The sequence below is a fragment of the Tenrec ecaudatus genome, chromosome 4 (genome assembly GCF_050624435.1).
Source record: "Tenrec ecaudatus isolate mTenEca1 chromosome 4, mTenEca1.hap1, whole genome shotgun sequence".
Classification (NCBI taxonomy): domain Eukaryota; kingdom Metazoa; phylum Chordata; class Mammalia; order Afrosoricida; family Tenrecidae; genus Tenrec; species Tenrec ecaudatus.
Window position 1 is genome coordinate 180,897,903 of NC_134533.1, and position 27,226 is coordinate 180,925,128.

The 27,226-nt window shown below is 41.0% G+C and overlaps 1 protein-coding gene across 8 annotated transcripts in view; it reads right to left on the minus strand.

The window, feature by feature from the left end:
• Positions 1-27,226, minus strand: part of RBMS3 (RNA binding motif single stranded interacting protein 3) — an 860,635-nt gene that overhangs the window by 310,670 nt on the left and 522,739 nt on the right. For all 8 annotated transcript variants that reach the window (XM_075547116.1, XM_075547121.1, XM_075547113.1 and 5 more), the window contains exon 5: positions 2,285-2,442. In XM_075547116.1, coding sequence (XP_075403231.1) covers positions 2,285-2,442 — 158 coding nt within the window. The remainder of the gene's footprint in view (positions 1-2,284; positions 2,443-27,226) is intronic.

Here is a 27,226-nt window from a genome sequence, read left to right on the forward strand (position 1 = left end):
CACACCAAACGGACAGACAATACATGTATGAGGATTTAAAAGAAAAGGTAAGAGTACCCTAAGTCAGGATCAGCAAGTATTAAAAGGATACAGTATTTTTGTCACAACATTACTCCTCTGCCATGCTGACAAGCATGGCTCTCTCTGGTCCATGGCTTCTTTCCTTCTTGGCCAAGAGCTCCTTTAACTCACTGCCATTGACTCTGAATCAGACTTCAAAAATACCCTATAGGACTGAGTATACCTGCCCGTGTTGCTGAGATGAAATATTTACAGGAGTAAAAAGCCTCATCTTTCTCCCACATGTGGCTCCTTTAGGGCTGATAAATACCCAAGAGCACCCTACTCGGTAAGCCAGCCTCCTGCGTGAAGCATTCAACTTCATTCGTCTTGTGGGCCCAGAATCCTGCTACTCCACGGCTGTGTCCATGGGCTCACTGCTGCTTCTCCCCACGCTTCACCCCATCCCTCTCTCTTGCCGGGCTTGGGATTCTCTTTTCCCGCTTCTGTGTTTGCTGACTTGATACAAAGAACAATAGCAAAACTGAACAACCCCCAAGCTCTTAGTGTCCTCGATACAATTATTCCCATGTTCCCACCCAATTATTTGGAGAGTCACAAAGATGATGTATGGAGGAGCCACACCAAGGAATTCAGTGCACAGAGGGCTGAAAGAAGGCAACCTGAAGGAAGTGGTAGGTGGCATACAGTGAAACACACAGGTCAGTTCGGTGAACTGCCATCCAGATCACACGTCCTGCTCATACTCTCAGAAATTGCCGACTGGGCAAGTTCCAGAGACCCGGGCATATTATCAGCTCTGTCTTGGCCAAGAAAAACATCAACAGCCGTCAGTTAACAGAGAACTAGAACATTAGTGTTCTAAACTCTAACTGGCTCATAAAAAGAGGAGGCTTCAAAAAGTTTGAGGAAAATGGAATTAAGAGATAACAGAATGATTCCAGGAAGTTTTGGAAGCTCCCTGATACATTCAAGTCTAGAAAAGTTCCCTCATTCTGCTTACTTCCTGTCATGTTATCAAGCATACACCTTGCTTATATATCTGCTTGCTGCTATGTACAAACTATTTGGGGGAAAAACATACATTTTAAGACAATGTCCTTAATCTCAAGGATGTAAAGTTAAAACTCAATGTTTTCTTTTAAGGTTGGCTGGGAAGATTCTCTATATCATAGAAGAATTAATCTTAAGGAGCCCTGGTGGCAATGTGGTTCTAACCGCAAGGTCACAGTTCAAACCACCAGTTGCTTCGCAGGAGAAACACTACTACTCCTGTAAAGACTACTGCTGTCAAGAGTTTGGATCTCAGAAACCCACAGGGGCAGGTCTACTCTGCCCTGTAGGGTTGCTATGGGTTGCCATCAGCTCGATGTTAGTGAGAAGTGGGTTCATCTTCAGCGGTCAATGTCAGCAACGGACTGGCTTCAGGTGTGGCACATAACATCCTTCCACTCATCCTTGTTAAGTCAGCTGGAGACACACATCAACGCACCCAGGGACAAGTCTTCTGCTTTGTTTCTTTCTTATGCCGCAGTCTTTTTGTCTGTGGCTTTTCTAGCTTTGTTTGTCATGAAAACACAGCAGGTACAACCATTTTTGACTTCATTCCTGGCTGTGATCCTCTTCTGTAAACATTTCCTTGAAGTTAAAATGAAAACAACTCTTCTTTTTCCAGCAATGAAAGAAGAGCAATTTATTATTATTTTTATGTCCTGAATAAAACATCAAAAGCACCCAGCGAGGGCCATTTAAACGCAAATACCCTCTTGACCTCCCCTTAAAAGTCTGGGTTCCTTGGGAATTCCCAACAATTCATGTTTCTCTAAAACATTCCTCTTTCTTCCCTGCTAAGAAATTCTACCATCTCTCTCCTTGGTAAGGCGGTATAAAAACATTTGGATGCTTTGTTCACCACCTGGGCTCTTTGCTTTGAGGTTCTGGCCATTTATTATTCCCAACAGAAAATGACAGCATCTGATTTTGTTGATCTACAGGCGCAGAGAGGCCTGGGAGCTGAGTATGCATATCATTATGGCTCAAGACACATATAAACATTCTATGTACATACTTTAGCAAGCACAATGTATTTATAATTACACTGGAATTTCAGGGTTCAAAGCAAAGGCACAAAGAGAGACGCTTTGATAAACTCTTTTTTGTTTGTTTTGTTGCGCATCGTCTCTTGGCTTGGCCCTAAGACCAGAAACACATGATTTCAAAAGGAAACAATGAGAAGAAAGCACAGCCAGAGGAGGGGGGTTACCTGGCAAAGCCAACGCCTCTGCTGACTCCGTTGGCGTCTCTTAGTATCCTGGTGGAAATGACGTGCCCGAAGGGTTTCAGCATATTCTCCAGCTCCTGCTCATCCATAGAAATAGGGAGATTGGAGATGTATAGGTTTGTGGGGTCTTGTTCTTGTTGCTAAAGGAATAAAAGAAACAAAGGTAGTGAGTTCCAAAAGGAGACTTATTTCACAAACTTACATGCAGACTTCCAATTCCATTTTCCTACCTGCCTTCGAACGTGCCTTTCCTTGGGCCGCTACTTTTTCTATAAATTGACTTCTGGCTCAGAATGTTTCTCCTAGAATATCTTTGCCCAGACTTTGCTGACAAATACTAATAAATTTGCTGAAACTGAACTAAGAGAAATGTATTTTTTTCTATGAAGACTATGTACTATTCTTACTATTATCACTCAAATGTAATTCTCACTGTTTACTAATGATGTTCTACTTAGTAACCTACTAGGCATTGTTCTAAGCACTAACCGGAGATTATTTCATTCACTATCGCCATTAGCACCAGTTGCTGTTTTGAAGACGGCAAAGTTAACCTTTATTTTGTCCAAGTTACAAAGCTAGCGGGTTTCAAAACTAGAACTGAAATGTAGACCTATCACCAAAGACCACTATCTTCACCACTCTGCGAGTCCCTGCCTTCCATTAGACCAATGGTTCTCAATGTGTGGTCCTCTCTTGAACAGGCGTCATCAGCATAGCTGGAAAAGTTGTTAGAAATGGACATTCTCTGGCCCCATCTGAGACCTGGAAAGTCGGAAATTCTAAGTGTGCCTGTGGCCCAGGAACGTCTTTGGACAAGCTTCAGAGGCAACTCTGATAACGGCTCGTTTGAGGATCCCGGCTGTAGACCACATGAGCAGTTCTATACAAAATAGGCCATCTACTTTTCCTACTTTGGCAGCAACAGGGTTCCAATAGACATTGCTTAGTAAAATGGATAGGAAACTACAATTGTTGACAAGGTAGTTAGTCCCCAGATTATGAACATGTTCTGTTTTTAGGTCTGATTGACGTCTAGTCTGTATGTATCTAAGAGCAGGTAGGTATAACTTGTGTCTGACACTAGTTAGTCAAGTGTGTGACTTAGTATATCATATGCAGTATACTTCTCTAGGCACAAAGGAAGAATTCCACATACACTAAAATGTCTTTAACATAATGATAAATAATAATGTTTTGTGCAATCAAAATTAACATCCTTTAGTTATTACAAATCATTGAATGTACCTTAAATTTTTCATAAAATAGGCTTATATAAATAATAGATAGATGGATAGACAGATATAGATAGTAGGTGTGATTCATAACCCAGGCCCTATCTGTATTTACATGTGCACAGATGTTCTTTATTTATGCAATGAATTTGATAAGCTAAAAATGAGTTGTATTTTTTGCTGCAGCATAAACTATAGCTATGACCCAATACAGTAAATCAGTTGATACTAAAACATATCAGACATTTAATTGAACATTATATCTTAGCTTAAAAAGCAACTTTTATTTCAAAGCAAATAAAGGTATTAAATTGAAAAATGACATTTGAAGTCTATGGGAAATTACATTATATGATAGTAAAATAACTTCTGTGAAAAGCTGCCTTATATTATGTCAAAAATGCAAGTTTTAAAGCACAATAAAACTATATGGTTAGCAAATTTTCAAATATTAATTCAAGTTAAGGATAAATTTTAATATACAACTAAATTTCCATTATTTTTACACTTCTAAATATTCAGGCAGGTTATACTGGTTTTTATTAAAATCCAAGAGGAAAAATATATAATTAGATTATTTTAAAATATAATTCCATTGTAAAGATTCTTTTATCATGTAAAAAATAGGAAAATAATTATTCAATCTGAAAAAGACAACTCAGGTTTTACATTTAGAAATAACAAAGTAGAAATTATATAGCCGAAGCCAGTCTGTCTTTGTCTTCTTTCTCTCTCTCTCTCGCTCTCTCTATCACACACACACACACACACACACACACACTCTTAATCTTGTTGGCAAGTTCCTAGCTGGAAAACAGATATAATGTTCTTCCTAAATAATTATAATCTTATTTTCTGGTTGGAATAGAAAAAATTAGAGAGAACTCTCAAATATGTAATGATAATAATTTAAAACTATATTAATTCAATTTTAACTTTTATCATATTTCACTCTCCACAATTGAGCTTTAATCTTTATATCATTACTGGAAAGGTAGCTTAGAAAATAATTACACCTACAGGATAATGAGGAAACAGAGGCATGACAGAGTCATCATCTTGCATGAGAACAATCCAATAACTAATGACAGCAGCAGATTTTGATATAGTAACAAAGTGTCATGTCTAAACTCACTGCCATAAGTCTCATTTCAACCTATAGTGATTCTCTAGGACAGAGAACTGCTCCACAGAGTTTCCTAGACTGTCATCATTTTGCAGGAACAGATAGCTTTATATCTGTTTCACCCATAGAGTGACTGGTGGGTTTGAACCTGCCTTGAATTCAGCAGTCCAATACCCAACCCACTCGGTCACCAGACCTGCTTTCTTACTGTCGTTAACTTTATTTCCATCAGCTTGCTGTTTCCCATACTTCAATCATTTATATTTCATCTTGGACATCTTCCCCAGCTAGATAGCATTGTCTTCTAAATAATATTTCTTTAAATTGACATTCATTTGGGAATTAAATAAATCAATTTTAGAGAAAAGATGCTGTCCCCACTACTAACTAGCCAGTGTTAAGTGTCATAAATAGAAGATGACTATAAAAATAGCAGACATGTCAATATTTAAACATTGTAACTAGATAACTTTTTGTGCAGCAGGTATTGAGTCTCTTAGTTGATTTTCCCTTTGTTACAAAGGTGATTTGTAAATAAGACAGGTGTTCAAAACACACTAGCACTACAAGGAACTTTTCTTCTGGGGAAAAAACCAGGAGAGAAAGATAATCAAAAAAGGAGACTTATATATGCTATAAGGTTCATGGTTCCTGTTTTCCCTGGCCCTCTAATTTACTAAACACGATTTCCTTCTCTGGGTCCAGGTCCCTTCTGATAACATGTCCAAAGTTTGTGAGAAGTCTCGCCATCTTTGTTTCCATGAAGCATTCTGGCAGGCACTACTTTTTCCAAGGAGGTTTTGTTTGTTCTTCTGACAGCCTGTAGTATAGCCAATATTCGCCACCAACACTATTCAGAGGCGTCATTCATTTTGGTTTTTTGAACTTCCCACCTTCTCATGAACACGAGATGAGTGGAAAGACTGTGGTTTCCATCACGTACCTAACTCTGAAGGGCCAGCTGTTCCATACTTTAAAGAAGTCTTTGGTACTAAAATTGCCCAATTTTAAAAAAAAATTTTTTTTTTATTTTAACAATTTATTGGGGCTGATACAATTCTTTTCACAGTTCATACATATACATACATCAATTGTATAAAGCACATCTGTACAGTCTTTGCCCTAATCATTTTTTTCTCTTTTCTTCTTTTACATTTTATTAGGGACTCAAACAACTCTTACCACAATCCATACATATACATACATCAATTGTACAAAGCACATCCATACATTCCCTGCCCCAATCATTCTCAAGGCATTTGCTCTCCACTTAAGCCCCTTGCATCAGGTCCTCTTTCCCCCCCCCCTTCCTCCCCATTCCCCCCTCCCTCATATGCCCTTGGTAATTTATACATCGTTATTTTGTCATATCTTGCCCTATCTGGAGTCTCCCTTCCCCCCTCTCTGCTGTCCCTCTCCCAGGGAAGAGGTCACATGTGGATCCTTGTAATCAGTTCCCCCTTTCCAACCCACTCACCCTCCACTCTCCCAGCTTCGTCCCTCACACCCTTGGTCCTGAAGGTATCATCCACCCTGGATTCCCTGTACCTCCAACCCTCATATGTACCAGTGTACAGCCTCTGTCCTATCCAGCCCTGCAAGGTAGAATTCGGATCATGGTAGTTGGGGGGAGGAAGCATCCAGGATCTGGGGGAAAGCTGTGTTCTTCATCGATACTACCTCACACCCTAATTAACCCATCTCCTCTCCTAAACCCCTCTATGAGGGGATCTCCATTAAAATTGCCCAATTTAATGTAGTATTTGACTCAGTGACTATTTCTTCCATGGACATTGATTATGGATCCAAGTAAAATGCAATCCTTCACAACTTGACACGCTTCCCTTTTATCCTGATTGATGTTGCTCATTGCTCCACGTGGGAGGATTTCTGTTTTCTTTATGTTGAGGTGCAATCTTTAAGGAAGGCTGTGGGCTGTGACTTTCATCAAGTACTTCATGCCCTCTCCTATTTTAGCAAGTAAGATTACATCATCTACATATCGCACTTTCTTTCTCCCCCCCCCAATAGTCTTATTTATAAAAAAATTCACATTATATACTTCCACAGTTAGGTTGCTTTAAAAAAAAGAATTGTAGCTACATCCTCGCAATCAGTTCTAATGCTCCCTCCACCTTCCAATATTCTTCATTTGCTCCCCATTTTCCCTCAACCTCCTCCACCCTCTCCCAAAAATATTACATCAGTATTGTCTCCATGCATCCATTCCTTCTAAGCTTCAAAAACTGGTAAACATCATAGAACAATAATAATAATAAATGAAACAAAACAGAAAAAAAATAAATAAAAAGGAAAAACCCACACATTTTCTGTCGAGGAACAAGGGAGACATATTTAAAGCTAGGGTAAATTCAGGATGGGTCAAGAGGGAGGTCAAGTGGCCAGGTATCAGATTGTGCAGGTTATTCACCAGTCTCCCTCCACCCCTGTGGAACACCTCTGTTCTTCATAACGTCCAACTTCTTGGATTCTTGGGATAAGTAGGGTGAAAGCTTACAACTCTGCCACACCCTTTTCTTGATTTTAAAGCACGCAGTACCCCTTTTCCTGTTCAAATGCTGCTTCTTGGTGTGTGCACAGGCTTCACATGAACACATGGCAGCCCCATAAATGGTTCAGAAAAGGCTTAGCCTTCTGCAACCCTCCATCAAGCTAAACAACCAAATACCACTTCTCCCATTGGCCCAAGGTGTTATACAACTCGTATCATGTTTGCTGGGCAGCCAGCCACTAGATGACCCTGCTTCAAATCCATTTCCAAAGTCTTTGAGCATGGAATGCATAGAAGTTTCTCCAAGTGGTGTGCTATAATCCCACAGAGCTTAGTACATTAGAGATTTCTTGTTGCTGTTCTTGGGTGCTAGTGAGCTGGTTCCAACCCACACATAGTGAAATGAAACACTGCCCAGTCCTAGGCGATGCTTGCCCTCACGAGGGTTCTCATGCCAGGGCCCACTGCTATGTTCACTGTGTCAGTCCATCATCTCCTGCAGGCCCGTCCTCTCTTTCCCCACCCCTCTGCTTTTCCACACAGGATGTCCTTCTCCAGGGACTGGTCTCTCCTGACAGCCACCTGGTTCTGTGAGACTTTGGGTTTCTTTCTTTCTCTCTCTTTCTTTCTTTCTTTCTTTCTTTCTTTCTTTCTTTTCATCAAAACAATTTTATTGGGAGTGACTACAGATATATCATTCCATAGTTCACATCAAATAGTATTATACAATTACTACCACAATCAATTCAAACCATTATTTTCCTTCTAGAACTTCTTGACTCAGCTCTCATTCAAACACCCCCACTCCTGCCCACACACACACTGTAGCCCTCAGAAACCTTTATTCTACTTGCTGTCCCTACAGGTTCATCAATCCTGGGCTTCATATACTGAAAAACACATAATAAAAATTCAAGAGCACATCTGCGACAAATCCCAATATGATCAAACCAAAAAATACAGAAAAATGTTAAGACCAGAAAAGACCTAATGTGCAACAGAGGGGGGAGAGATTTATCTTTTAGATCTTTTATAGCCATCTCTCGAATGTACTCCTTTTAGTAAACAGTTTCCTTCCATCCCTCTATTATGGATAGAGGGAAATCAACAGAGGCATATTTCCTATGTAGATCCCACTTTCATCTATAACCTTCTGCAAATTGGATCCTCAGAATTTGGGCTCTGAGAGTATTCACTCCTTTGACTTCAGAGGATATGATTTACAATCCTTTGGTGACTGATGTTGGCGTGCTTCTTCCATGTGGACTTAGTGGACATCTCACTAGATGGCTGTCTGTTTGGAAACAAGTCTTTAAGACCCCAGACACTATTTTACCTGATAGCCAGACACCATCTAATTGCTTCACCACACTTTGCTACAGCACCCACATCTTCAGTGTTCCCTTCCTGAGATTGTATAATCAAGCAGGGCCATGAGGTAAGGACTAATTGTTCTGAAATTGGAGCAAAGATTTAGTGTGGGCCCCGAACCCATTCTTGAATCTATGTTTGTTTGTTTATTCTTATATGCCCTTGATACCCTTTTACAACTTCCTTGTTAATTGATGCTAGAGAGTCTTCACATCCCCCCGAGGTATAACTGTCATTATTGACTTTGATTAGTCCCTAGTACTAATTTTTTAAAGTCCTGTTGAGAAAGGGATATTTGGCCAAGGTAGGCTAATTTCATATCACAGATTGGGTTGTAATTCACACGGAAGGCTATAATCCTTGATCTTCATCAGCAAGTGCTGCAAGTCCTCCTCACTTTGAGCAGACAAGGTTGTAGCACATGCATGTTGCATGTTGTTAATAAGCCTTCCTTGAATTCTGATGCCACATTATTCACATAATCCTGCTTCTCTGCTAATTTGCTCAGCATATGAATCAGTATGGGAAGAAGACAACCCCGAGGCACACCTTTCCTGATTTTAGAACATTCAGTATTCCCTTGTCCTGTTCCCACAACTGCATCTTTATCTATGTACAAGTTCTGCATGAGCAAAATGGAATTCTCATTCATATCAAGGTTATTAATGGTGTGTTATGATCCCAAGAGTTGAGTGCCTTGGCAAAGTCAATCAGACACAAGTCACCATTTTCTGGGTGTTCTTTGCTTTCGGCCAAGATTTAACAGACATTGTCAAGGGTAACCTCTGTTCTACAACCTCTTCTGAATCTGGCCTTGACCTCTGGCAGCTCCTTGTCAACGTACAGCTTTAACCATTATTGGATTAGATTCCTTAGTAAGGTATTTTAACTCCAATTATAAATTTAAACAAGCAGGCCAACAAGGCAGTTTTTTAATAAAATACAACGTTGAGTGGTATTTCTTGATTTGTATTTGTAGAGAGCATATAATGTTGGATAGTGTTCATAGTAATTATTTTCTTTGAAATATAGAACTACTTGAATACATTTGTAGCTTTAATAACAGAATATGCTATTTTATAGAATAGAATTTAAAATAATGTATATCTATTGATATATTCATTTTCAATTATCTTATCAGGTTTATGTAAGTAGATAGACACTTCCAAAAGACTCATTGATTTGCCATTTCAGAAAATAACTTTGTCTTGTGATAACCTTAATGCAAGAGAGCTTTAAAATAATATTTTTAAACTTAGATATTTATGAACAATAGGAAGCATCTTATCCAATCTGATTATTTAATAGATGAAAAATTCAGAAGATAAAGGCTTGATTATGATTTAATCAAGGTCACCCAACCAATTAGGAAGAGGTCTGGAGTAGAACCCATATGCTTGTATATTGTTCAATTATCCTTTCTAATCCATGACAGTATTTGAAAGAAATATTTGTGCTGACAAAAGTCTCCGGACTCTCAGCAGTCTGTGATGCTCATCTTCCCTACATGATAGCTGAAGACAAAATGGGTGCATAAGCAATGTAGTGAAGAAAGCTGATGGTGCCCAGGTATCAAAAGGTATAGTGTCTGGGATCTTAAAGGATTGAAAATAAACAAGTGGCAGTCTAGCTGGGAAGCAACAAAGTCCACGTGAAAGAAGCTCACCAGCCTGTGTGATCATGAGGTGTCAATGGGATCAGGTATCAGGCATTTAAGACCCAGAACAAAACCATACCCAAGGTGAATTGGGGGAGGCAGGGACATGGAATAGAGACCCAATGCCCATCTGTAGACAATTGGACATCCCCTAACAGAGGGATCACAGGGAAGAGATGAGCCAGTCAGAGTGAAGCAAAGCACTGATGAAACGCACAACTTTCCTCTAGTTCTTTGATGATGGACGGCATATGTGCAAATGTGCTCGACACACTGGATGAATGTATGGATTATGATAAGATATGTAAGAACCCCAAATAAAAATATTTTTAAAATATCTCTGGACTCCTTGTTCTATTCATGTGTTCTTATTCATCAATGAACTTTAGCAACAGACTTAGGGCTGTGAACAAAAGTTCCTCACTGCAGTCAGCATGCTATAACATAGCTGCCAAAGGAATACACTAGTCTCATAGGCTAGTTTGTAACAATGTACATCTACATGCTATACAACTGCATCATGGTAAGTAAGTGTCCCATTGCGATCTGTTTCTCCAGCTTTTCAACTTTACAAGAATCTCTTGATTTATTGTTCAGTTTTGTCAAGTGCTCAAGAAAAATAAGAGATAAGTACCTTCTTCATTTTTAATGAAGTAGAGACCTATCACCTCCCTCAAAAACATATAAATATTTTCTGCCTGAAATGATTTCCCTTTTCTTAGGGTTCTTCTCATATGTAAATGGCCAAAGTAAGATTTCTTGCCACAAATGTCTTTTTCAGAACATTTGAAGATGTGTAAGCAAATGAGGACATACACTGGTCAAAATTGTGGTCCGCATGTGGATTAAAGATGTTTGTTTCTGTGCTTTGGACCAATCATAAGGACATTTACCTAAACCAGACCCTGAAAATTCTGTGAACAGAAAACTCTTCCTAAATTTCATAACAATCTGAGAAAGTATACAATTTAGAAAAAATTGTAAAAATATCCAGAATATAGTTATTACACAAAATAGACATGTTAGAATGTTATTTTTCAAGTTACTGAGGGATGAGACGTTTGTTTTTTTTTTTTCAAATTTCCAATCTGTACTAGATCAATATTTTGTACAGGGTAATGCAAATGAATTGGTAGAATTTAAAATAAAATGGTTTCCAAAATTCAAGCTCCAGAGTTTTTCTACAACATTCCATAAACATAAAATTACATTGTAGATTTGATGCCATGTGAATTCAAAGGTTTTAATGTTGACCCTGATTTCTAAGCTATAAACAGTCTGTGAATGAACCTTAAACAGCACTGTATTGGAGGACAGATTCCCTAGTTGTTTACCCCAAATACAACACCTGGACTCAGACTAGGTCATTAATTCCCCTGTTTCGTATTGCAAGTCCTCTTTTTCAATAACATTGTGTACAACCTATTTTGTTTTTACAGTCACTTTGCTTTCTCAAGATGAATTACCCTGAGAAGTGGTGACAAAACATTCAGAAAAATCCTTAAGAGGTGACAGAACACTAAAGCAAGTCTGTAACTATAGGTGTTTAAAAAGACATCTAGAGCGAATTGCAGGTAGCCTTAAGATTGTACTATTACTATGTTATAAAAAGTGGCATTTTGTACTGCTCAGAGTGCTTCAAGGTTATTGTATCTCAGTTGGCCTTTAATAGTAACCCGATGAAGTAGATGGGACAAGGGGTATTATCCTCTTTGTACAGATGAGAAGATGGGTCCCCATAACCTGAGTAGTTGAACCAAGTCAATGGCTAGCGAGTGATTCAACTGCCATCATAAGTGATACTTTTTGATTCCTGAGCCAGTGCTCTTTCTACCACAATACAACTGGTCCTGCAGATAACTTATAAATACTGCTCTTGAATGGATAAAACCCTGTAGAAAGGAAAATCAACAGGAGATGGAAGAGTAATTTTATTTTAATGGAATAGTGTGTTTTAAAGTGATAGCAATTTGAAGATGAGTAAAAATAAAATCTAAATGCGTCCTCTCACCAAGAAAACAGAAGCAGGGAGGCAGCATCTCCAATGTTAGCAAGCTTCCCAAAAGAAACCGGCTAATTTCAAATGGGTTTCACATTAAATTTTTATAAAGATATTATCACAGTCCTGATAATATTATCAGCTTGTTTGACTCATGACTATAGGAACTGCGGTGCCTCTAGATGGACTCAGCATGAACCTGCTGTTCATATTTGCTTCAATACCTTACCTGTGTTAATTTTGTCAAGCCTGTATTGGATAAGAACTGGATGCTTGTTTAAAAATCATTTTATTGAGGGCCTCATACAACTCATCACCATCCAAACATACATCAATTGTGTAAAGCACATTTGTACACTCATTGGCCTCATCATTCTCAAAACATTTGCTCTCACTTAAGCCTTTGGCATCAGATCCTCATTTTTCTTCTCCCTCCCAACTACCCCTTCCCTCATGAACCCTTGATAATTTATAAATTATTATTTTGTCATATCTTACACTTTCCGACGTATCCCTTCACCTACTTTTCTATTGTCCATCCCTCAGGGAGGCTATATGTAGATCCTTGTAATTGGTTCCCCCTTTCCACCCCACCCTCCTTCCACCCTCCCAGTATCACCACTCTAAGCATTGGTCCTGAAGGGATCATCCTCCCTGGATTCCCTGTGTTTCCTCTTCCTATCTGTACCAGTGTACATCCTTTGGTGTAGCCAGATTTGCAAGGTAGAATTGGGATCATGATAGTAGGTGGGGTGGGGGTGGGGGTAGGGAGGAAGCATTTAGGAACTAAAGGAAAGTTGTATGTTTTATACTGCACACTAACTGGCTCATCATGACCATCTTGTAAGGGGATGTCCAGTTGCCTACAGATGGTTTTGGGGCCCCAATCTTCACTCCCCCTCATTTACAATGTTTTGATTTTTTTGTTCTTTGATGCCTGATACCTGATCCCTTTGACACCTTGTGATCACACAGGCTGGTGGGGTTCTTCCATGTGGACTTTGTTGCTTCTGAGCTAGATAGCTGCTTGTTTACCTTCAAGCCTTTCAGACGCCAGACGCTATATCTTTTGATAGCCGAGCACCATCAGCCCTCTTCACATTTGCTTATGCACCCATTTGTCTTCGGCAATCGTGTTGGGAAGGTGAGCATCCTGGAATGCCAGTTTAATAGAACAAAGTATTCTTGCATTGAGGAAGTACTTGAGTCGAGGTCCAATGTCCATCTGCTACTTTAATACCAAACCTCTAAATATTTGTACATAGATCTATTTCCATATCCTCATATATAAATATATTTACATATGTATGTACCCTTATTTAGACCTCTATAAATTCCCTTTGCTTCCTAGCTCTTTCCTCAATTTCCTTTGACTTTCCTCTTGTCCCTCTATCTTCATTTAGATTTCAGTAATTCCTCTCAGTTACATACCCTTGATTATGCCCTTCCAGGCCTCCTATACCCTCCCTCACCACCAATGTGAATCACTTGTTGTTCCCTTGTCCCTGGGTTTGTTAACATCACTTCCTTTCCCCCACTTCCCCCTCTCCCACGTCCCCCCAGAACCATGAGTCCTGTTGTTTTCTCCTCCAGATTGTTCATCCAGCCTATCTTATTTAGACAGACCTGTGAAGACAATAACATGCACAAAAACAAGACAGAACAAAACAAAGCAATGAAAGAAAACAAAACAAGAACAAGTCAATGACAACACAACAACAATAAAGAAAAGCCTGTAGTTAGTTCAAGGACTATTTGTTGGCCTTTAGGAATATTTTCTGGTCGAGTCTGATGGGGTTCCAAGTCCTGGCCCTAAAGTCTATTTTTGGTATTCCCTGGGGACTTCCTTGCTCTGTTCCCCCTTATTGTTCTGTTGCACGCCCTTAGTGCTTTGCCTCGATGTGGTAGAATCAGATCAGGTGCAATTCCTACCCTGTGTCTCCAGTGTTGTTTCCTGTAGGGTTATGGGTTAGTGAGGGATGAAGGACTGAATGTTTTGACTTCCATAATATGACTTCAGCATTCTGCATCACAAAGGCCACACTGCCTTGGATCAGGCACAGACAGGAGCAGCTTGTGGTTCAATGACAGAATTTTTGCCTTCGATGAGGGAACCCCCATTCAATTCTTGGTTATTCTTTTCAAATGCAGTCCCTATCCCTTTGTATTGAGACTTGTAAGTTGCTAGGGAACTGAAGAGGATTCAGTGAAGTTTCTAGACCATGACAAGCTAGGAAGAAAGGCCTGAGAATCTACCTCCCAGAAATCAGTCAAGGAAAAGTCTATGAAACGCAGTGGTTCCGTCCTACCTGGGGTCACTACAAGTCTGGAACGATCCTGAGACAGGAGCTCCATAGGCATAAACACAAGAGTACAAACCACAGCAGGGATGTAAGGAAGGATGCCCAAGTCAGCTTGTGACTCTAAATGATGGCCTAGGCAGACAACCTCTTTGCTAAATGAGAAAAGGGGCTCCCCTATGTTTTAAAGTGCCCTCTTTCTCTGTGAAAAGAGAGTTAATGGTTTCCTTCCCGCTGCTTCTGGATGGAGACGTTGGGTGGCACACAGGTTAAGCGCTCAGTTGCTAACAGAAAGGCTGGCAGTTTGAACCCCTCCACTGATAGAAGACCTTGCAATCTGCTCCAGTAGAGTTTACATGCTAGCAAACTCGTGGAGGCAGTTCGATTCTATCACACTGCACTGCTCCGAGTGGACAATCAAAGCTCACGCACCCAGTCATAGTGACAATCTGTGCACTGATGGAGTTCCAGGCAGGTGATGCCACACGTTCCTTGTAAAGCAGCAATAAGAGCCATGTCTCTAAGAAAAGGTGTTTCGGATAAACAAAAAGCACTTATGTTTACAGATTCAATGAAAGCACTCCATTGGCAACTGGAGTGCAAGTCCTCAAGTTCAGTTGGTGAGTTGAACCCTGGTGCAAATTTCTGTGGAGGGCTAATTGTGAGAGAACACTCAGAGTTCCTGGTCACCTGAACACCAGTCATTTCTACTCTTCCTTTCGCTGTGGGGGGAGGAGGGGGGCAGCTTTGGCTTCTGGACCAATCAAGCCTGATGTGCACGATAATGGCATGCACTTTGTACGTCTTTATGGCTGCATTTGAATTACCTGTGGTCCTGGGATAGATGGCAAAATTGGACTCCTGGCTTCCCTTGACTTCTCCCTCCACAAGCACCTCATGAACTCGATTTCAGTATCACCAGTTATCAGCCCTGATGAGGTGGTTTCTCCTGTGAGAGAATGCTAAATGAACATTTTACAATATTGAGATCTCTCTGTGATTTTAGTCTAATGGTGTACTATTGCCTAGATAGATATGGTTTTGCATTCAGGGTCCTGATGGCTGAAAATGAGAGCTGGGAACAAAACTATAGAGAACTACTCAATATTGTAAAGATGTCTCCTTACATTTTTCTGGTCAAGGTTGCTGCTCTAAAGGAGCTCTTTATTTTGTCTGTTTGATAAGCATCAGCGTTCTGTGAACTTTGAGGCAGAGTTGTCACCTGATTTATTGATAATGACCATGATCTTCCTTCAAACAACTAGGGAACTATGGAAATAACATGAATCTACACATACTCATTATACTCAACACAGCCCACTGATGCAGAGTGACCCTCTGGCAGGCCTGCATAAGGCTGGGAATTGAATTGGAATGGGCTGAGGTGTCTTCTTTAGATAAGATTGCTTCTTGATATAAAATTCTTTCTGATACATATGGAAGTATCATTGGTTTTGCTTCTCTAGACAACTCAGTCTAACACAGCAACTGAACCATTTGCACGATTAAAGACTCCATTGTATGTATGATGTAGTGAATAAAAACAGGATGATCCATTCAAAATGAATTTCACATGGCCAAATGCATGAGGTGTGTGCATACAGTTAACATCACTCATGTTTATCTAATTTCAACTTCAGATTTGATTTCAACTCTAAAGTTGTATTTGCTAAATCAGGAAACTCTGTGTCATGTGGTAATATTTTGAATCTTATCTGAAGCTTATTCCAGACTTACTATGTGTCAAGGACTAGGTATGAAAGTCATTTAAATCCATTATGCTTTTAGTTCTTACAATAACCCTGAAGCAAATATCATTATTATCCCATTAAATGTGAGAAAACTGAGGTTATAAGAGCAATCCACTGAAGTCAACCAGCGCTGAAGCAGCCCAATCAGATTCCACACCGATTTGTTTGACCTAAAACCCTAGGGTTTTAATATCAACACAGTGCTCACACGTTTCCCAAGAGAGCGAGGTGAAGCAGCCACCCTCACGGATGGAGCCATCCAATCAACTGTTCAATGTATAAGTGCACTTAGGTATGGGATTCCCCGTCCGGAGAAGAGCTGTTGTTTCACTGTCCTGGGAAATGAGTCATCATTTTGTTAGCTTTTGCTTACAAAGCGGGAGCAATGATATGTACCATGTCATCCAGGAGAGCCCAAACCAACCCAAAGCACACCTGCTGCCATCGAGCTGATTCCGAGTCATAACCCTACGTAGAATGTCTTGTCCTTTCTTTTTCTGTGGTGAGGGGAGGGTGCTGCAGACAGCCTCATCTTTCTGCTGCAGAGCAGCGATGGGCTTGAGCTGGCAACCTCTGAGGTAGTGGCTGAATGCCTAATGCGTCGTGCCCCCAGGCTCCTTTAATGTCTACTCCATAAAGCAAGCTCAATGCCATTCAGTCCATTTCTAACAAAGAGATACTATGAGATACAAGTACCCGATAGGTTTTCTGTGTCTACAGTCTTTGCCAAAGCAGGTTGCCACCTCTTTCTTCCTCAGAGCAGCTGCGTGATCCAAATCTTTCCATTAGAAACTACGTGATTAAGTACTACTCCACCAGGGATTGTTTTATTTCTTTGAGGATTTCTTTTAAATTCTATTACACAAGAGTAAAACCTTACAAATGTTTGACATCCACAAGAGGGAAAAGTCACCAGGTTGTGCGATACAACACCTGGCTGTTGTGCTAACTGGAATCTCCTTTTACCACGAAACTGTCACCGATTTCACAGGAAAAGGACTCTCAGGCCGTGGACGCTCCACGTGCTACATAGGATGCTGTCAGCCCGACACGAACCCTTTTTAATTTTATAGAGAAATTTAGATGTGCATTAAAGCCCTGTCAAGTCCGAGCCCAAGAGGCATAGTCTAGCTTTGTTTGATCCTACCCTTTCCAAAATGCGTCTAGCAGACTGAAAAGCACTTGGTAGCCCGGGATCATCGGCAAGAGCTAGGGGAAAGTGTGGGCACGTGAGTACTTATTACGCAATGAAAACGGGCAGATCAAAGCAAGGCGTGCTCTCTTGCTTCCGCGTTTGAAGGTGCGAGTTAACATGCTGACCGTAGCAGAGCAAAGAAATAGCAACAAGACAGGGCAGGAGACGGTGGAAGGTGTGCAACAGAAATAATCACTTTGCCTTTAAAGCAGTAGGTCCTTCCTCAGGTCCAGCCTTTATTTGGAGCTTAATAAATACCTTTCAAACTCACCCATGGAAAGAAATACTTCTTCATATGACTCAGTAAAGAGGACGTGTGTAAGTGTGTGGTTGTTAAATGGGACGCTTGAGGTGCCTCAACAGAAAGGCTTGGCCACCTTGCTGTGGTTCATTGCTGATTCCAGCTCCTGCCACCTGGTGTGTGGTGTGTGTAGAACCGCTCCACGAGGTGTTCCTGGCGATGGCCTTTCAGAAGAAGATTGCCAGGCCTGTCTTCCGAGGCAGGCTTTGGAGGGCTCACGCCGCCCATCTTTCTGTTACTGCAGTGCTTCACTATGTGTGCCACCCCAGGACCCTGATCTAGGGAGGGTACCTCTAGTCTGGCACACGGGGTGTCTCCATCAGTGAGGACAGACTCAACAGCGGCTGGTTTAAGGTTTGGTTGCCTAGTAGGTCAATGAAAGTGGAACAACTCGATCCTCCCTCTCCCTTTTCCTGCCACTCACAGATTTTCTCAGACAGGACACCTGCGGCTTCGTAGATGAGCATTTAGGGTTACGCTAGTTCATGCCAAAGCCACTTGTGGATTTATAGATGTTGACGCAGGATACTTTAATAAAGGAAGCCCCTCCTTGCTTCTGACCATGTATTAGTCCACTCAGTCAATATTTCCTGAAGGTCCTAGTGTAAACCAGCCCCTGAGTTACTTCCGAAGGACCCTGAATGACAGATCACATTCCCCGTCGATGTAAGAGTTCAGATCAGTGGGGAGTTTCCCACGCTATATATTACTAATTAAACGATACTATTCATTACCTAACACAGTTTCTCTCTAGATCCTCACAATAAAGAGCTCTGGTGACACCGTGGGCAAACTATGAGACCAGGAGTTCAAACCTGCCAGCTGCTCCATGGAAGGAACATGAGATGTCCTGTTCTCATGAAGATTACAGCCGCAGAAACCCACAGGGGTAGCTGGACTCTGCTCTGCACGGCCACTGTGAGTAAAAATGTACTCAAAGGCAGTGACAGTCAGAATCTCATAAATCATAACTTGAATTTCCATTTCCCTAAAAATAATGATCAAGCAAGCTAAACAATTTCCCAATGGTGTTTCAGTTACACAAAGAACATGAAAATTATACTCAAAATATAAAAACTCATGGGATGTGTTAAATCTTAAGACAATCATAAATTCTAGTCCAGGTTGCCTATCCACATAATGAGAGGTAGTTCCTCACTTACAATTAATTCATGTTACAACAAACCAAACTTACAACCTATGCTTTTAAAAAGAGACGTATATTTTATTATTATTAATGTGTACTGTATACCATGCTGCAATACATAATATGCTAATTTTTTCAAGCCATTTTGTTGGGAGTTAATCCATACGTCATACCATTCTGTAGTTTCATTTCAAGCAGTGTTATACAATTGATGCCAAAATCAGTTTCAAAATGTCACTGCCTTCTTGAACTCCTGGATATCAGCTCCCCCTGACCCCCCTTACCTCCCCATCATCCCCCCCCCCAGGAAACTTTATTCTCATTGTGTCACTATAGATTCAACTATCCTGAGTGTCATATACCAAAAACAGAAAAAACACATAAAAAGAGCCAAGAAGGCTGCCAAAATGACAAACTACAATAGAGATAAACCTCAACATGAAAGAAAACGAAGAACAGAAAAAAATTAAATGCCAGATCACGTCCAAAGGATACCAGGCGGGAGACTGAGTGACAAGGTTTTAACTGTTCTAGTCAGATTGATGCGTTTAAACTACTATATTCGTGTCTCCAATACCTTAAGTATCATTAGAGGGCAGGCACTGGAACCGTATTCCCTGTGGAGATCCTGCAAATGTATTTTGGGCTTCTAATGTCATCCATAGCCTTCTGCGCACCAGAGTCTCACGATTTAAACTCTGATGCGATTTCCTCCTTCTGCTTTTGATTACCTAATTTACAATCCTTGGATCATGGATGTTGGTGTGCTTCTTCCCTGTGGGTCTAGTTGATGTCTCCCTGAGAAGGCTGCTTGTTTAGAAGCAAGCCTTGAAGAGCCCAGATACTGTTGAATCTGACTGTTGGGCATCATCTAATTTCTTCTCCACGCTTTGCTATATAATCCATATTTTCTGTGTTTCTGTCATGAGGGCGAGTATGGAAAAGGGCCATGTTGTAAGAACCATTTGTTCTTAGATCGGAGTTAGGATTAAATGAAATGTGAGTCCAAAATCATTCCTGAATTTATGTTTTTATCTGCTTCTGGATTACCTTACGAGATATCTTTGTTAATTTATGGTAGAGATTCTGATCAATCATCACCCTGGAATATAAGGGCCTTCTGTTTATAGTGATGATTTTATCCTTAGATTTTTCACTCCCAGGCTTTCAATTTTCTAGTTCATTCTTTACTATTCAAAACACTGCTTTACAGCAATCTCTGACCTGGTCTACCATGAAGTTGTTCTTGGTGGCTGAAATAGTAACCGGTATACATTTGGGCAGTGATAAATGCTAAAGACATATATGACAATTAAACTACGCATTTGTTTGACAGCTATGAAGATCCATTTGCAATGTCAATATAAGGACACCAACGTCAGTGTAGACCAGGGCTCTCCAGTGATCTTATTCAGAATGTTACACCATCAGAAGCATCAGGTCACATCAGCTGAGTTGTTCAAGTTTCCTTGATGCAGTGCTTACACTGCCTCTACAACCAATCTGCCCACCAAACACAGCCACACCACGGGGGAGTTCTAATCCAGAAAAGAAGGCGAGGCAGGCTGTAGACACGAATAGAAAGACGACGCTCATCAAGGCCAGTGATAATGGAAAGGAAATCAGGAACCAGCATGGGAGGAAAGTCTGCCTCATTCAATGATTCTTTCATTCAATCATTTCAGCAATCTTTAAGGGTAATGACAGGATTTGGGAGGCTGTTAAAGGAGCAATTAGCATAAAATGGATCATTTTAATATGGAAGGCAGGGTGAAGCAGTGGATGATTTGGATCGAAGACCAAATCCAGCAGATATTTTTGTGCATTTGTTGATGATTCAAATGACATCACATGAAGAAGCAGCAAGGAGAAGAGTACCTCAAGTACTTCAATACAAGCAAGGGCTGGTTTCACCACTTCAAAATCAGACTTGGCTCACGTAACTTGTGCAAGACTGGAACAGCGGGGACTCACATAACATACATGAAGGAAAAGATCTTACATTCAGCTCCTAGTAATTCTCTGCCTGGAAACACTGTCCCAGGGATAATCCAAGAATAATGCAGATAACCCAGAACCTTCCACAAGTAGAGTTATTACCACAATTGAAAAGTGCCAATGTTGTTTCATGTTTTAACCATCAGAATAAGTTTTTATGACATGTTTTTATGTATTCATTAAACCGTATCTGAAATTTATATGACTGCTTCCTATTCCCCAAGAAAAAATAAAGACAGGATTTGTGAAAAGAAAGATAGTAAAAGACAGTCATGATTTTAAAAAATCCAGTGTATTTGGCTTTATGTCAGAACCAATTATGATGGAATTTGTAAGCAGAGGGCTATTTGTATTTACATATTTTATTTCTAAACCTCAGAAAACTTTATGGAGGAATGAACATCCAGTGATATGAAGTTTCTGGCATTTACCTGTTCTATGACATTAACCAGTTCTTAATGCTTCCCAGAGACTTTTATGAAGTGCAAAATGGAGGTAAAATACTAATAACTATAGAAAGTTATTGTGAGAATGCAATCACATCGTATCCTGAAAGTTCTGTAGTGGGCCTGGTACAGAGAGAGACTTCAGAAACCCAAACCCACTGCTATTCAGTCAATCCCCACTCATTGTAAACCTCCATAGGGTTTCCCATGCCATAAGTCTTTATGGGAGCAGAGCACATTGCCAGTTCTCCCAGAGTGGTGGTGGGACTTGAATCACCAGCCTGGCTGTTAGCATCCCGATGCCTAAGCCACAGTGCCACCAGGGTTCCTTAGGAGAACCTGAGCAGACATTGTTATTTCTATAATTATCATTACTAAGTAAAGACATTTAGGGCAGTGCAAGAGGATAGCTACTGAGTATAAGCCATTTCCTAAAAGAATAATATTGCTGTTTAGAATGTGCCTTGTTACACTGCTCAGAGGTGTAAACTTATACTACATATTATATTAAATTATATGGAGGTGGGCATATTGAATTGAGGATGAGATTCTCAAAGTGTGGCCACTATATCAGCAAGAGAACCTAGAAATATATCACAGAGGGGAGAAGAGACCTTTGCTGTGATCATTTATGAGCTGAAAAGATTAATGATTTATTACTGGGCTCATTAATCAAAACTGTGCGGCTCTCTTTCTTTCTGTTTTTTTAAAGGAACAATTCCACCATTCACGTCAATTAGCCCACCAAAGCTATTACACCCAAGAAGCTGCAATGTTCTGCAGACTTCCCCAGGAGTATTTAGGGTATAATATAAATGCTATTGTTCAGAAGATACCCAATTGCTAAGCTTCTTAAATTCACACGATTTGGAACCTGCAGTACATTAAAATGCTGAAACTCATTAAGAGTCTTTTTTCTCCCTTAGCATCAGTGTCATTGGCACTGTCGGCACAGTTAAGGATAACAAACCGCTCCCAGCCTCCAAGAAGAGCATGAATTCTGATCCCTCAGTTCCACTCCCAGGAACCAGTGAGGCAGAACTGGCTCTCAGCCTGCTGGGCACGTGGAGTTTCTGCTCGGCTCCCCTGATACCTGAGGAAACCCAAACCAAACCCATCGCCTTCAGCAAGTTCATTCCATGAGCCGCTCCAGGGTTTCTGAGACTGTCATCGATGGTACCACACAGTCCCGCCTTCCTTCCAGAGAGGAAGATGGATGGATTCAACTACTGACCCTTGCAATTACTAGCTTGATGCTGGTCCCGCAGCACCAGCGGGGCTCCTCAGTGGAATACCATCTGGAATCGAATACAATAGAAACACAATCCCTACCTCCCCCCAAAGCCAAAACTCATACCACTTGTCTGGGAGCAATTTTAACTCATGACAGGTCGATAGCTGTGCTCCATAGATTTTTCAATCGTGGGGTTTTCGGGGGTAAATCTGTAGGTCTTTATTCTGAGGTGCCTTTGGGTAGACTAGAACTTCCCATCTTTTGGTTAGCAGCGGAGCATGTGAGCTGTTTGTACTCTCAAGGGCCTCTGAGATCTGGATGTGTCAAGATTAATGTGGGGCACTGTGGATGCTGATTGCCAGGAGCCAGCTGTGATTCATGGTAACCCCATGTGACAGAGTAGCACCGAGAATGGAAAACCACAGGAATTTAAAGGTGGTGGCCTTTCAGAAGCACAGAGCCAAAGCTGGCTTACAGGTACCAGTGGGTTGACTTTAACCCCATCCTTGTGTCTTGCAGTGGGGAACTTCGCCAAGCGCGAGGAAAGAGAATGTAGTTCCTATTGGCCATGTATCTTGTTGGTGCTCTTTTCAGATACTTGAGCATCAAAATATAAAATGATTATATCCCAAAAAGTAAAGCAAGAGTCCAAAGTTATATACGTGAAAAAGCAAATGAAGGAAAAAAGAAAGCTATTCTTTGAGGTTAAACGCAAGCTAACAAATGCAGAACAAACCTTGGAACTAGACGATCACTTATTGACTACAATAGAAATAACTTTCTCAGCAAGCACCATAGCGATGCCAAGACCAGTGGGCGGAAGTTTGATGCCACTTAAGAAATTAACATCATCTCAATAGACCTCTCCAAAAGATATGTATTAATTATGAGAGGTGAAACAATAACTTTTCAGTGGAGATTTTTTTGGTAACTTTCACAGTTTAAAAATGAAAGATAAAACGAAAATAAAAAAAGTTATTTGTCTTTATAGTTAAAAAGGCACACTTCAAAAAAACCACGATTTTATTCACCATATGTCGTGTACTTTGCAAAAGAGCACGGGACAGTATACACAGTGCCAATTCTTTGTTCTGCCATCAAACTGCATGCCTTCAAATCAGAAAGAAAAAAATATGAAGGTCAGATCTGCTTCTGTCCATACACCTTGATGATCACACTTAACAACACGAACACTCCGTGTTCTTTTTGTTTTTCAATATTATCTCAAGGTTTCCACTAGATCCCATAGGAGAATTTTCTCCTCAACTAACTATTCAGAGAATGGAGATTGGATTCATGCTGGGTCCCCCATATCTGTATACAGTGGTGCATAAAGAAAAATCAGGTATATATTTTAAATGCAGTCAACTACCCTCTACCACTACCATGTTCCCTGAATACCTGTCAGTTTTCCTCCCTCCCCCCACCACATTGCTGTTCGCTGGCATCAAATTGGCCCTAATTCATCATGACCTCATGCACAATGGAAAGGAACACTGCCCAGGACACTACCAAGCCCGTGACCAACAGCAATCGAAACACTGCAATCCAAAGGAATTTTATGAGCTGATTTTTTGGAAGTAGATGGTAAAATATTTCATCCTAATCCATCTTAGTCTGGAAATTTCAGAAACCTATTCAGCAACATAGCAATACGCAAACCTTCCCTGTTAGAGGAGTAGGGGCTGTGTGTGGTGTGTATTACCCTGGAACAAATCTGGGCCTCCGGCATTTAAGGAAATTATTGTACTACTGAACTATCAATCCCTTCCTCAAAAATACTCAGCCTACATCCTATGGGCTTTCACACGAGCCCTGGTGGCGATGCTGACTTGCTAAATGACGGTTGGCAATTCTAACTCACCAATCTGCTCCAATAATGATTCACCACTTGGGAACTCTACAATTGGAATTGATTCAACAGCAGTACATTAACAAATACATCCGTGGTTTCTCAGGACTATTTATTCATCAGTACGCAAGAAGGGAGCTGATGGTGCTTGTTTTTAGTTTGCCGGTTGTGATGTTGAAGTAATCTTCCCTATAGTGATTTGGTCTCTCTGTCTTTGGTTCCTAAATGCTAACTCTAAACCCCTGGAATTTCCTGAATTATTGAGACGGCTTCTGTTTTTTTATTTCTTTTTTCTTTTCCATACATACATCAATTGTGTCAAGCACATTTGTACATTCATTGTCCTCATCAGTCTCAAAACATTTGCTCTCTCCCTAAGCCCCCGACATAAGGTCCTCATTTTTGCCCTTCCTTCCCGCTTCCCCCTCCCTCATGGCCCCTCGATCATTAATAAATTATGATTTTGTCATATCTTGCGCCACCCGGAGTCTCCCTTGACCCATTTTCGAGATGTCTTTTGCATCTGTAGTCTATAGCTGAGAGCTTATGTTACTGAAGCCAGAAAAGCGTCTCAAGATAGCAGCTCTCCTCGGAGTAGGTGCGCTGACTCAACCAGTCATACTTGTACCAGAAGGCCCAAATAGGCTCTGGCCACAGAAGATCAATGAGCTTCCATGCTGGCGAAAAACACTGATGCACGGGACATGGTGACATGTTTGGAACATGGAAGATTCCTGTTGAGAACTCTTCCAGATCTTGCTCTATATGTCTCTCCATTCTTAGTTATTATTCTATAAACAACTCCAACTCCCTGCCATCGTGTTGTTTGTGACTCGGAGCCACCCTGTGAGACAGGGCAGCACTGCCCCTGTGGGTTTCCTCGACTGGAGCTCAAAGCAGCTGGTGGCTTCAAATTGCTGACCTGGTAGTCACCAGCCAACACCTAGCCCACTACGCCACCAGGCCTCCTCTTTTCACCATAATACAGCTGCCATAAAAAGTACAGTGCTTTCCTAAATATGTGAGACACTAGCTAATTACTGAACCCAAAGGAGGAGCGGGAGCCCTCAGGTCAGGTGGGAGGGGGCCTGGAAACCTGGGTAGAAGGCTGGTACCCCAAGGGACAGAGCTGCCTTCTAAATATGTAGTTAGCAAGTTCCAGCGAAGGTGGATTCTGGAGATCCTGAGCTTGCAGCTGGCTTCCTGGAAGAGGAGCGTGAAGGCAGCACACTTATAGGCAGTGAATCCGAAAGGAGTGCGATGTGGGATTCCCACGTCTGTGGTTGGCTCTGCAGTCCTGCGCATAGTTTGGCCAAGTGTGCCCTACAGCCTGTAAGGTGTGCGGTAGCTCTGGGTCTTGGAGGGCAGAAGTGCTGCCTGCTGGTCTCAGAACAAAAGCGGAAAATAACTGAATCAAATTGATCCTTAGAGCTTGGTATGAGGAGAGACATCTGACTGATAGTTTTGTTTTCCTGAAGTACAGCCCTCTCCATAACAGGAAGTCAGGCATGTTTCCTGTCTGTGGGAAATGCACAGTAAAGTTATTCTGAAATGGGAACGCTATCCCCAAGAGATGCTAGACATTATTTGGAGACATATTTCATTGTCACAGCTGAAGGGAGGCGCCTGCTGCTGGCCATCTAGTGAGCGGGAACAAGGACCCTGCTAAACATCTTATACTGTACGAGATAGCCTCCGCCCCCCACAAATGAGAATTTTGCGGTTCAAAGTGTCTTCCCCCCCCCTGAGATTAATATACGTTAAAAAAGAATGCATCTATAAATTACATATATATAATATTATATAATAAATACATCATTATAGACTGTGTAGCATGTATGAATGCATATACTAGCCTACCTAGTGTTGATTTGGTTAGTTTTATTAAGGAGCTTTAAATTAGCACAAACATAATAAAATGTAAGTGCTTCTGTTTAGAGCTCAACTACAACTTAAACCAAAAACACTTAAACTTATATAAAAGCCAACCTGAATTGCCAACAACATTAGAATTAAAAACATTAACTTGGTATTACGGATGATGCCATTTGCCAATTCTAAGTTGCTACTAAGAAGTAAGGCCAGAGTGCTCCTTAGAGGCAAGGACGGCCTCTTTGACTATGTCTCCCGTACTGTGGATACATTGTCAGGAGAGAGCAGTCCTTGTCGAAGGACATCATGTTCCGTAAAGTGGAGGGGTGGCACAAAAGAGGAAGCAGCTAGGCACGGTAGACTCACACACTGGCTGCATCAAGGGGCTGAGGCGTGAGGACAATGAGGAGGAGGATGCAAGAATGTGCCGGGTCCGGTTCTGCTGTGTGTGCATCGGGCCCCCGTGGGTCAGAGCCGACTCAATGATACCTAACCACAAGTTATTACTTGCAATGTGACTTTGGTGACTAAGCACTGAATGTTCAGACCTGTGGGCCACGTGACAGTTTGTTTCCTTCACTATTTTTCTCTGACTCAAATATTGCGAAGGCTTCATTTCAGCCGAGCTTGCCAGGATTACAACTTTCATTCGACTTAAACATATCCTATAGTTATTAGATCTTTCTTTCTTCATTATCCCCAGACAATGACAACGCGTGCCCTGGCATCATGTGATTACAGACATAAGCAGTGACATCAACAGACAGCCAGGATATATCCCGTATGCTTTCATAGCAGTTAACCATAATCATGGAAAAGAAAAACTCCACATTCAATGTTCTCGTGAGGAAAGCATGATTTTTAATAATTATCTCAGTGTGAACAATGACAATACAATGAAAAGACACTGGAAATTTCCATGGCTGAA